This window comes from Artibeus jamaicensis, unplaced genomic scaffold, assembly GCF_021234435.1.
Source record: "Artibeus jamaicensis isolate MK-2021 breed Jamaican fruit bat unplaced genomic scaffold, CSHL_Jam_final contig_525, whole genome shotgun sequence".
Lineage (NCBI taxonomy): Eukaryota > Metazoa > Chordata > Mammalia > Chiroptera > Phyllostomidae > Artibeus > Artibeus jamaicensis.
The window spans coordinates 10,993,738-11,008,619 of record NW_026521874.1 but is presented as its reverse complement, the minus strand read 5'-3'; the positions used below and the strand labels follow the sequence as shown (position 1 = coordinate 11,008,619).

General features: G+C 54.3%; 1 protein-coding gene across 2 annotated transcripts; it reads right to left on the bottom strand.

The window, feature by feature from the left end:
* Positions 1-6,414: 6,414 nt before the first annotated feature.
* On the bottom strand, positions 6,415-12,824 carry ACADS (acyl-CoA dehydrogenase short chain). Of its 2 annotated transcripts, none has more exons than XM_037156245.2 (10): positions 12,686-12,824; positions 11,400-11,554; positions 9,384-9,533; positions 9,060-9,171; positions 8,520-8,671; positions 8,039-8,209; positions 7,818-7,955; positions 7,572-7,667; positions 7,348-7,404; positions 6,415-7,186 (listed from the first exon to the last, which is right to left on the bottom strand). In XM_037156245.2, exons 1-10 carry the CDS (start codon positions 12,732-12,734, stop codon positions 7,034-7,036), a joined length of 1,233 nt encoding a protein of 410 aa, XP_037012140.2. In that variant the 5' UTR covers positions 12,735-12,824; the 3' UTR covers positions 6,415-7,033. The 2 variants fall into 2 exon arrangements, with proteins under 2 accessions (XP_037012140.2, XP_037012141.2); XM_037156246.2 differs by having other exon boundaries at positions 11,400-11,551.
* Positions 12,825-14,882: the final 2,058 nt, after the last annotated feature.

The following is a 14,882-nucleotide window of genomic DNA, read 5'->3' as shown; positions in this document are numbered from 1 at the left end:
ATTTATCTTTAGAGGGGAAGGGAAGGAGAGAGAGAGAGAAATATCAATGTGTGTTTGCCTCTTATGCGTCCCCTGCTGGGAACTGGCCTGCAACCCAGGCATGTGCCCTGACTGGGAACTGAACTGCAATCCTCTGGTTCACGGGCCCACGCTCAATCCACTGAGCTACACCAGCCAGGGCTTACCACTCTTTGTTTTTAAAAAAGGAATTTGTGTAGACAGGCTGGCTGGCCCCCACCAGCAATCTCTCTTCTCTCTAGTGGGGGGAACTCTTGGGAGGTGGGAGCAGGGGTGGGGGAGGGGAGGGATCTTTCTGCTCAAGGGAGGCACAGTCACTTGGTGGGAAGGCGGAAGACGGGGTCAAGCCCACTATTGGGGCTGAGGCTCCTGCGTCTGCTGGCCTTGCCCGGAGCTCCTTCTCCCCCTCCCAGCAAAGCCCTCTGCCTGTTCAAACACAGCAGGAGCAGGACATGCTCTTATCTGTCACAACCACTGAGACCCTCCGGGAGTGATGCGTTCAAAGGCAAAAATAAACAGACAAAAAAAAAAAAAAAAGAAAGAGGGTGAGACAAACTGGAGTAGTAATGAAAGAGGACCCAGAATGAATTAAACAGATCAAGAACTCCAAACACACATCACAATGGCCCGTGAAGAGGTGGCCAGGTGAAGCAGGGCCAGGTGCCTATGGCCGAGAACTGAGCGGAACTTACTGCACACGGAAAGGTACCACAGATGAAGTAACAGAAGAGATGGAATAAATAGTATAATTGGACAACTGCAGGGGGGAAATAGTAAAATAGAAGATTCTGGTTGAGCGCGTCCCCCCGAAGACCCTGGAAAACAAAGAGGTAGGAAATGCAGAGGAAAATGCTAAGACGCGCGGAAGCCAGAAGCCGAATATCACCATCGACACAATAGTGTGTAAAAGGAAAAAATACACACACGAAAAGACAAACGTTTCAATAAATACCATCTGAGGATGTTGTGAAATTAAAGCGAGCTCAAGACAAAGTTTCCTTCAGTGATAAACAGGTTCGAGGATGAAAACCCCACCCCCAGGTGTGTTACGGTCAAACCTAAGAACACCGAAGGTAAAGAGAAAAACTGAAGGCTTTTTAGATACAAGGAGCAGTTTACCTACAATGTGAAAGGAAAACAGGGTCCACATGAGACTCGTCCACAGTGACACCCGGGGCAGGAAGACAAAGGCGTCTGGGCTCTCAGACCATCTACTGCACAAAGGCGTCCAGTGAGACCAACCCGGGCGGATGGGTGTGTGGGCAATGGGACGAGGAAACATCAGGTTCGCCAAAACGGTCATTTAGTTTTTTTCCATACAGTGGCTCTAGTAGCGCTTAGCTGTTCTTAACTTCATTCAAAACAATTTTGCTAGGCCGTATTGGGACAGCTGGCCTCTCAGCATGCATGTTTTCAAAAAAATAGATCAAAATCGGTGAATTTTTGTGCAGCCATTTTAATATTGAAGACGGAAGAAAATATGCAATATTTTCAGCGTATTGTGCTTTCTTATTTAATACTTTGGTGGCCCCCTGGGACCGACAGGGAGGAAGAGAGAGCGGACGGGGAGGGACTATCCCTCACAGGCCTGCACCAGAGCACGGAACGTGAGTGTGGACTCACTCACTCCTCACAGGGCTCCGTCTGGGTGAGGACATTCAGGGCCTAGGCAGCGGCAGTGACCCCGCAACCCTGTCAACGTACTCAGTGCCACTGAATTGCGCTCTTCTCCCCAAGAAAAGTGGTTAAAATGGCAAATGTTATGTTATGGGCACCTTAGCTGCAATTTTAAAAACTCATTAACAAAAAATATAGAAGAAAATCATGTTTGTCAAATAATACTCTTCTAAATAACGGCTAAGTCCAAGGAGAAGAGCACAGTGGAATTCAGAAAACTGAGTGATAATGAAAAACACAATATACTGAAACTCATGAAATAAATCGAAAGCCATGCTTGGAGGGAAATGTATCACTTTAAACTTATAAGGAAAAAAAGGCTGAAAAAACATCAATGAACGTTCATCCAAGGAAGGGAGAAAAAGAATAGCATATTGAATCCAAAAAGAAAGCAGAGGGAAACAAAGCTTTGAAATAAAATTCACTTGAAAACGCAATTCTGGGGGCGTAGGTACAGCCTCGTCACAGTAACGACACTCTGCATCACACATTTGAAAGTTGCTAAGAGAGGAGATCTTAAAAGTTGTCCCAAGACAAAAGTCCTGGACCTACGTGAGGCGATGGATGTTAACCAGATTTATTCTGGCAGTTATTCCCCAACATCACCCCAATAAAGCGGGTCGTGGTCGTTTGCTGCCGGAGGCTCTTGTCTTCAATTTGTTAAAAATGCAGCATCTTCGAGACTCAGTAAAGGATGCGCAATGAAACGCGGTCCGCCCGTATAATCGATATCGAATCGTCAGGTTGTGTACCCGAAATCAAGAATGCGTGTCAATTTTACCCCAATTTAAGGAATGTTAAAACTGTGATGCTGAATGTCAGTTACTAAAGTCAAAAGTTCTTTTGAAAGACAAAAATAAGTGATAAACCTCAGATTGATTAAGAAAAAGATTAAATGCTAAGCATTGAAGTCAGAAATAAAATAAGGACTTCGCGGCACTGTCGTTGCCAGAAATGCACTGATCGCATCTAATTGTGGCGAAACCATCAGACTAACCTAGCCTGAGAGACCGGATGCCTCAGAGGTCAATGTCACGGCCAATAAATTCAGTCTCAGAAACTATCCTCAAGTAAAGGAAACAAGAGACCTCCCAAATAAATACAACATGGAAGCCTGGACCTTAAAAAAACATGGCGAAGGCCCAGGCTGCAGTGGTTCGGTGGGCGGGGTGTCTTCCGAAAACCAAAAGATCGCTGCTTTGAGTCCCTGGTCAGGATACCCACATGCCCGGGTTTCCGGCCAAGTCCCCAGGTGGGGGCATGTGAGAGGCAACCCATCTATGTTTCTTTCTCACATTGATGATTCCCCCTCTTCTCCCTCCCTCCCCCTCTCTCTAAAAATAAATGAAACCTTTTTTTCAGAAAACATCTAAAAAATTGCTATGGAAGACATTGAGACGATTGGCCAATGGTCACCAAGGTCTGTAGACAAGCAGTTTACCTGGGGTGAGCTTCCCGATTTGGGTGACCGTCCTGTAGGGTCAATGACTGTCCTTTGCTTTTTTGTTTGTTTTGTAAAGATTTTATTTATTTTTAGAGAGAGGGGAAGGGAGAGAAATATCAATGTATGGTTGCCTCTCACGTGGCCCCTACTAGGGACTTTCCCACAACTCAGGCATGTGCCCTGACTGGGAATCAAACTGGCAACCCTTTAGTTTGCAGCCCGCGCTCAGTCCACTGAGCTACACCAGCCAGGGCAGCTTGTTTTTAAATTAGCATGCTTTATCATGTGGGTTATGCTTTATTATTTCAAGAAAGGTAAAAATGCAACGGAAATGCAAAAAAAGGTTTGTGCAGTGAAGGAAGAAGATTCTGTGACTGATCGGATGTTTCCAAAGTGGTTTGCGAATTTCCTTGGTCCTATTGACATTGTGGCCAAATAATCCTTTGCTGTGGGGCCGTCTTATGCATTGGAAGATGTTTAGCAGCACCCCCGGCCTCTATCCACTAGAAGCCAACAGCAGGAGAGAGCCAACACACTCAAAATACCGAAATCAATAAAGTTAGTGGTGAAAATGAAAAATGTATCTTATTTTAAGGAAAAAACCACACAGATTTCTGGCCAAGCCAATATGCTAAAAATATTACCTATCTTCTTCCATCTTCAACTTTAAATAACTTCACAAAAATTCACCAATTTTGATATGTTTGATGATATGACAGCTGGCACAATACAATCTAACAAAACCGTTTCGAATGAAATTCAAGACAACTAAGCACTACTAGAGCCGTTGTTCAAAAAAAAATTAACCCGACTTTTTGGCCAACCCAATATTTACAAAACAAACTCTAAGCAGCAGGTGGGCTCCTTCCTATAAGGGTATTATTATTATTATTATTATTATCATTATTATTTCTAGGCCTTTCCGAAGCACAGAGCAAGAAAATCCACCTATGCTTTCAAGTTGAATTCACTGCCACCAGGTCAGTGAGAGGTTTACCGAAAGGCTACTGTGCTCCTCTCCAAGGCTCTCTATCGAATTTTGCAATATCTCTGATTTTCCTTAAAGAGAACCTCCGGGGGGTGTGGAAATGGGAGGGAGGTGGGGAGCACTTGGGGGGGGGGTGAGCTGGGATGGGAGTAAAAGACGGAAAATTGTACTTGAACAACAATTAAAATAAATTTTTTCAAAAGAAAGAGAACCCCCAAAACTGTATAAGCTTCAAGTCTCAGGAAAATTGTCTCTAGCCCTGTCTCCCCGACACAGGGCCCTCCTCAGACTCTGCGGCCCCCATTTTTATAACCTGTGTTCTTCCACAGTGCGGGCTCCCACCCCCACCCCCACCCCCACCCCCTCCTTCTCAAGGGGACCTGGGAAGCAAGGCAAAGTTCACGAACCCCCCTTTGTTTCTTCCTGGAATCCTCGCATACAACTGTCGCATACAACTGTCCCCTCACCCTCCTCTGGGCCCGCAGGCCTCATGGGGCTGCCTGTCAGGGACTCCGGCAGCTCACAGGCCTTCACCTGAGGCGGGTCAAACCTGGCTGCTGCCCCGGGGGGGGGGGGGGGCGTAGCCCTGAAGCCCACCCAGCTCCCTGCACCTTCTGCTGGCATCTCAGCCCAGAGCGGGGACAAGGGCCCCCAGGAGCCCCACGGAAGGTGTCAGCAAGGTGCTTACCTGGAGCGGGAGGAGGCACAGCCCTGGCTGCTGCCCTGGCCCACCGGACCTCTGGAGCCAGCAGGGAGCTGAGTGCAACCACGGGGCAGCGTCTCATCCTCAAAACTACCTCACCTGTGCCCCGTGCCCCACCCGGCCAGCTGGCGAGCATCTGCCTGCAGGTGGTGGAAATCAGGACCTCAATTCCCGCAAGGAGCTCCTCTCTGCCCTGCGGGGCCCTCCGCCCTCCGAGCCCCCTCCAGGACTCCCAAGGCCAGGTGCTGGCCCACAGTTTGTGCCAAGGGAGCCCCTTGCAAGGGAGCCTTTGCTTGGGCGTGGGGGCACTGCCCGCTGGGGTCTCTGATCCTGCCGAGGTCAAGGCCAGCCTTGCAGTGCAGCCCTGAGGGGGTGGAGTGGGCAGCTGGAGGCTGGGTAGACTGAGCCTCCTCCAGCTCGCGGTGAGCTGGGAGGCCTTCAGGGCTTCTCCCCGGAGCAGCCAGGTTTGACCCGCCTCACCTGGGAGCAGATAAAGGTGACTTCCTGAGTCCCTGAGTCCCTGGAGAGGGAGTGTCTAGGTGGCTGCATGGGGCCCCCTGGCCCGGAGGAGGACGAGGGAACAGGTGGGGGGCTGCAGCTGCCTTTGGGGCATTCGTCCAGGTAGCGTGGAGCAGGAGGGGACTTCGAGGCTCAGAGGGAAGCAGAGGGAGCCCATCTGAGCCTTAGTCCTGGGCAGCACACAGCCAGGTGGGAACCCAGTCTCCCTGCTCAGGGCCAGGCCTCTCCTGATCAGGGGTCAGGAGAGGTGTGGTCAGGCCCGCCATCCTACCTTTTGGAAAGTTCCTGGGCCTTGAGGGGCCAATGACAGTAGCAGGCAGGGGCCACTCTGTGCCTCCAGGGCAAACGGCTCGGGGGAGCATGGCGGGGGGAAGGGGGGTCAGAGGCGGCCGCACAGGGCCTGGCGCGAAAACCCACACACAGTGACGGCCACTGTTCGGTGCCCATTAGGTGGTGGCTTCACATGGGTCATCTCTCTATTGTCCTCCCCTGCAGAGACCTCTCAGCAATGACAGCTGAGCCACCTGCCCTTCCTGCTCTGGGAGTGCTGTGCCCACCTCCTTGGGAGTCTGGGTTTGCTCTTTCTTGTTTTCTCTGCACTCACCCACCTCATTGGACCACGCAGATGAAGCGCCTGGGCTCCGGCTGCAGAGGTGCCTCGGCGGCGCAAAGCCAGCCCTCGGGCAGGGGCCCTCACTCACAGACTCGGTGCTGGCCCACTGTGCCCACTCAGAGAGTGAGCTTGAAAAACGGGGGCTTGAAGTCTCCACCTACGCACATGGGGCCCTGAACCAGCTCTGCTCCTTCCCCGGGTCCCCCTCCCCAGACCACCTGGCACCTGGACACACACCCAGGCCCACTGGACCCAGCTCCTCGCTTGTGTGACCTGGGTCAACCCTTCCTCCGACTGGAGCTCTGGGGCTCTCCCTGGGCAGACAGACCCCCTTGTCACAGTTGCACACACGCACACACACACACACACACACACACACACAGAGGCCTTTGTCAGAAAGTCGACAAAAGGACCCCGTCCCCCCCAGCAGCACGCAGGCGCAGACACAAGGCTCGGGGACAGGTATGCTTTATTAGTTCCCACACGTGACGGTCCCAAAGCCCAAACCAGACCAGCCGCTGGCACACGTTGATACATCACAAAGAACACGTCATGGTGTTTCTAATGGCGCAGCCCCGGGCCTGAGAGAGCACAGCTTCTGCTACTTGAGGCCTGTTCCTTCTCACCCCCACCTCCTCCTCCTCCTCCTGGCCCCCGGCCTCATTGAAAAGAACAGACACGGCCAAGACCCAGGCCCACTGGGTCTCCGGCTGAGCTCCAGGGCCCACGGAAGCCAGGGAGCCCCAAAGGAGTTACTTAGCTCTTCCCGCGGCCCTGATGAAGAAAATAAGGCACAGTTGTGACGGGGGAGCAAGGCCAAGAAACAAAGCTGCAGGTGGGGGCCCTCAGGCACAGGGCCTCACCTCACCTCACCTCACCTCACCTCTCCTCTCCCGAGACCTGGCACTTTGGCCCTGGGCAGGCAGAGGTCCACACCAGAAGGCCTGGGTGGCCTGTCCTCCCCATGGGGTCTGAGAGTTGGGGCAGGCTGCATGGCTCCCACTCCCTTGCCCACGGTCCTCCGGCCAGCGCGGTGCTGGGTGGGGCAGTGGTCGGCCCGGCCGGGGGGGCTCAGCTCCGGTAGCTCTTGAGCAGGTGCCCCGCGATGACCAGCCTCTGGATCTCGCTGGTGCCTTCGTAGATCTCGGTGATGCGGGCATCACGGTAGTGCCGCTCGGCCGGCATCTCTGTCACGTAGCCCATGCCACCCAGGACCTGAATGGCCTACGGTGAGAAGCAGGGGCTCGGGAGGGAGAAGAGCCCCCAGTGTGGGAAAGGCAGGGGGAGGATCAGCCACATAAAAGAGTGGGGGAGGGGTGACTGAGACTTCTCCTCACCCCTGGGGCCTCGCCTGGGCACCGCGTCCATGCACCAGGGACACTCACCTGGTGGCTGATGGCAGTTGCGGCCTCTGATGCAGCCAGCTTGGCCATCGCTGCCTCCTAACCACAGAAGACAGTGGGGTCAGAAGCTTTACTTTGCGGGGAGCCCCTAGCGCAAGCCCCTCAGTGGTGGCAGGCCCAAGGACTGGGACCCTGCCCAGACTGCTCCCTCAGTCCCTGGGCCCACCAGAGGGCCCATGCTGGGGGAGCCCTGTTCCTGCAGGCACCTTGGTGAAAGGCTTCTTATTATCCTTCAACATGGCAGCACGCCAGGTCAGCAGCCGCGCACTCTCCAGGGCCAGGGCCATGTCCGCCAACTTGAACTGCAACAACCAGGCCCCAAACCCCCAGTCAGTAGTTGCCCCTCCCTCCCTCAAAGGACACGAGGGAGGAGAGGCGAGCGTGGGAGCAGTGAAAGCCAGTGCCCTCCCTCCAGGGCCCGGGCTGGGCTGCTGAAGTCTCCATCTTGTTACCTGGATGCCCTGGAGCTTGGTGAGGGGCGCCCCAAAGGCCCTGCGGTTCTCAGCGTAGTTCACAGCACAGTCAAGGGCGGCCTGGGCAATGCCCAGAGCCTGGGCGGCGATGCCAATGCGGCCCATGTCCAGGGTTTGCTGTGGGGACCTCCTGGTCAGTGGCTGGCCAGCTGGGCCCCAGGGCCTCAACCCAGGGCCCCCAGTCCCGCTGCCGGGCTCACCATGGCTATCTTGAAGCCCATCCCCAGTTCCCCCAGCAGGTTTTCCTTGGGTATTCGACAGTCCTCAAAGATAAGGTTGGCCGTGGACGAGGCCCGGATGCCCAGCTTGTCTTCCTTCTTTCCCAAGGACAGCCCAGGTGTTGGCATGGGAACCAGGAAGGCACTGATGCCCTGAAAGAGCAGAAAATCCAGGCAGTGATTTCCCCACAGGCTGCCCCAGGCCACGCCCCTCACCAAACCACACCAGACACAAGCCCCAGCCCTTCCCTCCACTTCCCGAAGGCCACTCTCTGCTGGCTCCTCCAGGAAGGTGCAGACATCAGCTCCAGGCCAAGGGCAGGGAGGAGAGGAAAAGGGAAACCCCAAGGTGCCCCAGAGCAGAAACTGCTCCATCAGGCCGGGGAGACTTGGATCTAGAAACTACGAAATGACTACAGCCCAGAGGCCTCACTGGCTCCGGCTCCATCTCTGGGGTCCCCACCTTGTTATGCAAGGACCTGTCGGTGCTGGCAAAGACCACCGTGGCCGAGGCCTCCCAGCAATTGGTGATCCAGGCTTTGGTGCCGTTCAGGACCCATGAGTCACCCTCTGCCCGGGCGGTGGTGGAGGCGGCTCCTGCGTCACTGCCATTCCCTGCCCCATACGCAGATTCAGAATCCAAGGCCACCTCTACCCGCTGCCACCCAAGGGCACGGCTGCCAACTCAGCAGGGAACCCAGCCCCAGCCCACCGCTGGCGAGCACAGTCAGGCTCCAAAGAGTCAGGGTCTTCCCCGAGAGGAAGCTCCAAGGCTACGCCAGCCCCCGAAGCATTCAGAGCAAAGGGGGAGGGAGGGCGGTGTGCTGCAGCTGGGCAGCTTTAGGCCAAAGGGACCCCAGGGCCAAGCGTCCCTCCCAGCTCGGCTGAGGTGACCACCCAGGTCAGCACAGGCCCCAGCTCCTGCCTCTCCCCCAGGGGCAGCCTGACTGTCACCCCAATTCTGAGGGGAGGGGACAGAGAGACAACTGTCCTACTGCAGCACCTGGTTCACTGAGGGCAAAGCAGCCAATCTTGTCGCCACTGGTGAAAGGCGTGATCCACTTCTCCTTCTGCTCCTTGGAGCCGAACTTCAGGATGGGCCCCAAGTAGAGGGACTGTGGGGACAGAGGGGAGCGGTCAGAGGCCTTCCAGCCCAGGCACACCTGCCCTCCTGTGGGCCCCACTGAGAGGCCTGCTCTCTCCAGAGCCTGAAGGACCCAGTCCAGAGGAAGTCAGAAGCTGGGAACCATGGTCTGCATGTTGGGATGTGTGCCTGCCCATCCCCGACTGCCTGCCCAAGGGCCCCCAGGTTGGAGAGGGGACTCACGTTGTTGACACTCATGATGACGCCGGTGGAGGCACAGCCCCGGCTGATCTCCTCCATGGCGATGGCGTAGGCCAGGTAGTCGAGGCCAGCGCCGCGCAGCTCCTCCGGCACGTCCATGGCCAGAAGCCCAAGTGCGCCCATCTTCTTCACCTGGTCTCAGGAAAGGATGTCTCGGCAATAGCAGCTGGCAGCTAGTGCCCTCCCTCAGAGCCCCAAACCCTCCTGCCCCTGAGCCAGTCCCTGTGGCCCCACCCACCCATTCCCCCAATGATCCGTGAGTCCAGACCCTGAGACCCAGCCTCAGCTAAGGCATGAGCGACAGCACCATGCACTCGGGCCATCCTGTCCCCACACTCCGCACTGGCTCCTCACCTCCGTCTGCAGCCACAGCCAGTGAGCAGGCAGAAGGCACAGGAAGCCTTCAGGAGCCTCCAAGGTGAGACACATGGCAGCGTCACACACAGCGATCTTCTTTCAGTCCCTTAAGCACACTACACACACCCCCTTCCCCACCACAGGGCCTTTGCTCATGCCGTTCCCTGTGGGTAATGACCTCTATCAACTAGGTGCTATCCACCTCAGCCCTCACTGAGTCAAATCCTGTCACCACACCCTCTCACCGTGCCTGCACCTGTCCTCTGCAATGCTTATGCAGCAGGAAGGTCACCTACTTTTGTGCTCATTTTGATTAAGGTCTTTCTCCTTGACCACGAGGGCAGACTGTGTGTCTTTGCTCACTGCTGTGTTCCCAAGGCAGTGAGAGAATGAATGAACAGTAAGAGCTTGGGATTTCTGATGTGGAGTAACGATAACGATAACGGTGAACTATCAAGTGCCTACGACGTGCCAAACTCTGCCTCAGTGCTTTGTACTCTTCCGTGTGAGTCTCTGTGAGAATGGCACTGAGTCAGCCTCCCGACACAGGTAAGGAAAGCGGAGCTCAGAGCTTGTACGTGAGGCAGCTGGGACTGAAACTGAGCAATGACGCCAGGGTTTGAACCAGCTCAGCACACGGCCTAGCTCTGCCCTTCTGACCCAGAACAAATTCCTTACCCTCTGCAAGCCTGCTTTTCACCTGAGAAATGTGGCGCACAGCAGAACCGACCTGGCTTCAGGAAGAAGCAGCTGAAACCAACTGCCTCTGGGAAGCAGGGCTCAGGGGGAGAAAGTGGTGTTGATTTTCATTTGCCTTGATTACAGGTTTAACATGTTCGTGCTGGCGACAGAAACGCTGACCGGTTGCCTCTTGCACACCCCCAACCAGGGACCTGGCCTGCAACCCAGGCATGTGCCCTGAGCGGAATTGAACCGTCAACCTTCTGGTTTGTGGGATGACGCCCAACCCACTGGCTGATTCTCTTATGTGCCCTGATGGGGGATTGAACCCACCACCTTGGCATATTAGGACAATGCTCTAACCAACTGAGCTGCCTGGCCAGGGCCAGCAGGGACATCTTAACCCTGCCATCCCGGATGGACTGACACAAATGGAGGGCACACGATGGCAGGGGAGGGACAATCCTGACTGGGACCCTAGTCTGGCAGAAGACAGACTTGGGTGCAAGGCCTAGCCCTGCAGCTCATTGGCTGTCCGACCTTGGGCATATTTTCTAGCCCTCTCGCCAACCTGAGCTGCATCAGGCGTTCCTTACGGTACACAACAGCACTGTCACCTTGTGGCACGGCTGTGGGAAGCAGACGGGCGCACATTTCCCAAGCCCTGAAGACGGTGCCTAGCACATGGCAAGAAGCCAACACTTCGAATATTATTATTAACACAATGCCTGCCATGTGGTAAGCAGGTCAACGTTCACCATTATTTTTGTTATTCCAGAAGTACAGTCCTGCTACAGACCTCATTCTGGACAAGGGAAACTTCAGAGCATTTCCTGGGTCCCCAGACCTGCGTTAGGGTTCCTTGACTGGAGTCTCAGTGTCCCTGACTGTCACCGTCACCACTCACCCAGGAGCCCAGGGCAGACCTCCATCATGGGTGGATGAGGTTGGAACTCTCACCTGAGCCGCAGGGAAGTGGTGCTCCTTGTCCACCTTGGCCGCGATGGGAACCAGCTCTTTCTCAGCAAAGTCCCGGCATGTCTGGCGCAGCATCTGGTGCGTCTCAGGCAGTTCCACAGTCTGGTAGATGGTGTGTAACTGACGCCGGAGAGCTGCTGGAGGGAACAGTGGGGGTCCGCAGAAGGGGCTCGCAAGGTCTTGTGCAATTACGATAACAGTGATCCACTACCTCACTGGTCTGCCACCAGGGATGGTTTTGCTCCCCCCCCCCCCCCCCCCGCCCCCGCCAAGGGACATTTGGCAATGTCTGGAGACATTTTTGGCTGTCACAATTGCATAGGGAAATGGTATGGAGAGACTAGAGACCAGGGACGCTGCTAAACATCTTAACAACACACAGGACAGTCGCCACAGCAAAAAATTATCAGCCCAAAATGTCAATCAACAGTGTGCTGTTGAGAACCCCCACAGTAACTGTTTACAATGCTTGCTAAAGACTTCAGATCCACCCTCCCACTCAGTCCTTCAGTACAATGCCACGGAGACCAGTCAGAGCACAGCTCTGTGACCTTAGGCAAGGGTCTTAACTTCACAGAGCCTCGGGCTAACATTTAGGGTGGAGGACAACAGCGTTGAGTATCTGAGGATAGGAGGTTAAAAGATACTAACTGTAGCATTTAGCACATGGCCTGGTATAGACAGCTCTCAGTGAGGGTTCCCTTTCTTGTTATTGCCCAGGGCGACTGGGTCTGACCAGGCAAAGGAAGCCCTAGACAGGAAGCCCTAGACATGAGTGTCATGGAAGCTCCAGCTGGAGAGAAATGGTAACATGGGAAAGGAGGTAACATTTACTGGGTGGTGTTTTGTGCCGGGCACTGTATTAAGTGTTTTACATATCCTGTGATCTAATCCTTACAACTCTGTAAGAATAGTAAGATACTATTGTGGGCATTTTACACAGGGGCCAATTGAGGCTGGTGGGGACTGTGCATCTTGCCCAAGGTCACAGATTCAGACTGTGGGTTCAATCCCAAGCTTGGCTCTGTTGGAAGGACGCACCCTGAATCTCCACTGGGGGGTGAAATGAGGGGAGAAAATGCAGCCGCAGCCCTGAGAACTGGGCTGGGGGTGGTCGTCTGAGCAAGAGCTGTCACTTTAGGGCCCGGCTGCGCAGGCGCGAGATGCAACGGAACTGGGGCAAAGGCCACGCACGCTTTAGAGGGGGACCCGCCCGCTTGGCCAGACCCGGGCCGAGGCGCCGCTGTACGGAGTCGGAGAACACTCACCTCGGCGGATGGGGCCGTAGGCCCGGGCAAGCAGCGCGGAGCAGGCCATGGAGAACGGAGAAGGTGCAGGGTTATCTCCTAGACTCCCCCCGCAGGCATTTCCGGCTGCTGGGGGCGGGCTCTAGCCGGTCACGGGCCCCGCCCCTCAGGTCTAGGGGGCGGGGCTTGCCGCGGCCCCTGCTGCGGCCCCTCCCTTGCCCCGCCTCGCTTCGTGAAGATAAAACCAGTCTGGTGTCTGTGACGTCTAGGAGGTAAGGTCCTCTTACTTTTTTTTTTGTTTTTGTTTTTTTTCTTTTCCTGAGGTACTGTGGGAAAGGCGAGCGGCAGCTGCAAGACAACTAGCCTGTTCGAGCCTCTGGGCCTCTATCATCCCCGTTCTCTCGGCTGGAATGCCCTTCATTCAGATCCCACTCACCGAGGCCTGCCTAACCCTGGGAGGCTCGTGCTGCTCCCGTGCATTCTCTACCCCGTGTTTGGCTTTTTTATATTCGTTGACCCTTAGCATGTGAAATCTTATCGAGTCCCCCAATAGTCTGTGAACCCCAAGAGGGGCAAAGAGTTTTGTCCTGCTCTGGTGCTTGATATTTAGGCCTTGAGAATTGGGTTGCTGGAAAGCTTTCTTTCCCCCAGAAGTTGTGAAGGTGGAGGGGCACTGCCACTTCCCTGTGCCACTGCAGTCCCATCTGTCTCACTCCCAATCGTGGGACAGAGTGGCCTGGGAGCAGGGGGCCCTGCCTCATAGTGCCGTTCATTCGGTCCTCAGCATCCTCTTCCGAATGCCTTCCTGCTGCCCAAGAAGCTACGGCAATTTCACCTGACAAGGGTTTTCCCCGGACACACGTGGGAGTCAGACTTCCACACCCTCCCAGGCACCACACGTCACTCCGGCTGCCGTTCTCCCCCCGTAACTCCCCCAGGCATCTTTCCCCAGCACTAACCCACAAGCCAAAAGTGGTCTTCTGCCACCCTTCCACCATGTGAGGACACCCGATTTGCTGGTGCCTTGATCGGGACTTTCCCAGCCTCTACATCTGGGAAGTAAATTTGTTGTTTATTTAAAAAAATTTTCTTGTCTTCTGCCAAAACCTTCTTCTACCTCCTGGAGATGAGTCAAAAGATACAGCAAAGTCATTAATTTGTTATCTCTCATTTGAAAGAAAGGCTTAACCCTGGATGGTGTGGTTAAGTGCTGGCCTGCAAACCAAAGGGTTGCCAGTTCGATTCCCAATCAGGACACATGCTGGGGTTGCTGGCCAGGTCCCCACTTGGGGCACATGAGAGGCAACCACACATTTTCTCCCTCCTTCCCTTAAAAAAAAAAAAAAAAGGTTTAAACTTAAAAGAAAGCCTCCGCTAGTCCACAGTACTTTAAAGCCAAACAAATAAGGTCATCTCCACCTTTCCATCACCCCACAGGGCCATTAGCCCTGGGGAAAGTGGGAGGAGTGAGTGAGCATGTTTATGGACAGAAGCCAATGGTCACTGCAGGTGCCCCAGACCATTTAAACCAGACATATTTTAAAACTGAACTGTGGCCCTGGCCAGTGTGGCTCAGTTGGTTAGAGTATCATCCTGTAACCGAAAGGCTGCAGGTCTGATTCCAAGTGAGGGCACAGGCCTAAGCTGCGGGTTCAGTCCCGGGTGCATGTGGCCCCAGGTAGGACCAGCAGGACCCCTGGCCCAGGTGTGGCTGGGAGGGACCAATTGATGCTTCTTTCTCCCATCGATGTTTCTGTCTCTAAAAGCAATGAAATCCTCAAGTGACCATAGTTTTTTGTTTTGTTTTTAAATAAAATGAATTATCCGTGACCTTAAACACTGACACCCATTTCGTAGGAAAGGTGTGCAAGTTCTCCGAGAGGCAGATCCAACGAGGAATTGCAGGGGCTGTGGTGGAAGAACTGGCCACAGACACCAGGGATTGAGGGAACTTTTTGGGGTGACGGAAATGCTCCGTATCATGACCATGATGGGGGTAATAAAACTGTATACCTTTGTCAACCCTCATTAAACCGTACTCTTAAACTAGGTGAATTTTACTGTAGTTAAAGCACAGCTTAAGTTTTGAGTTGTTTTTTTTTTTTTTTTAAGATTTTACTTATTTATTTTGAGAGAGAGAAACATTGATGTGTAGAGAAACATCCACAGGTTGCTTCTCACAGGCCCCCAACCAGGGACCTGGTCTCCAACCCGGGCT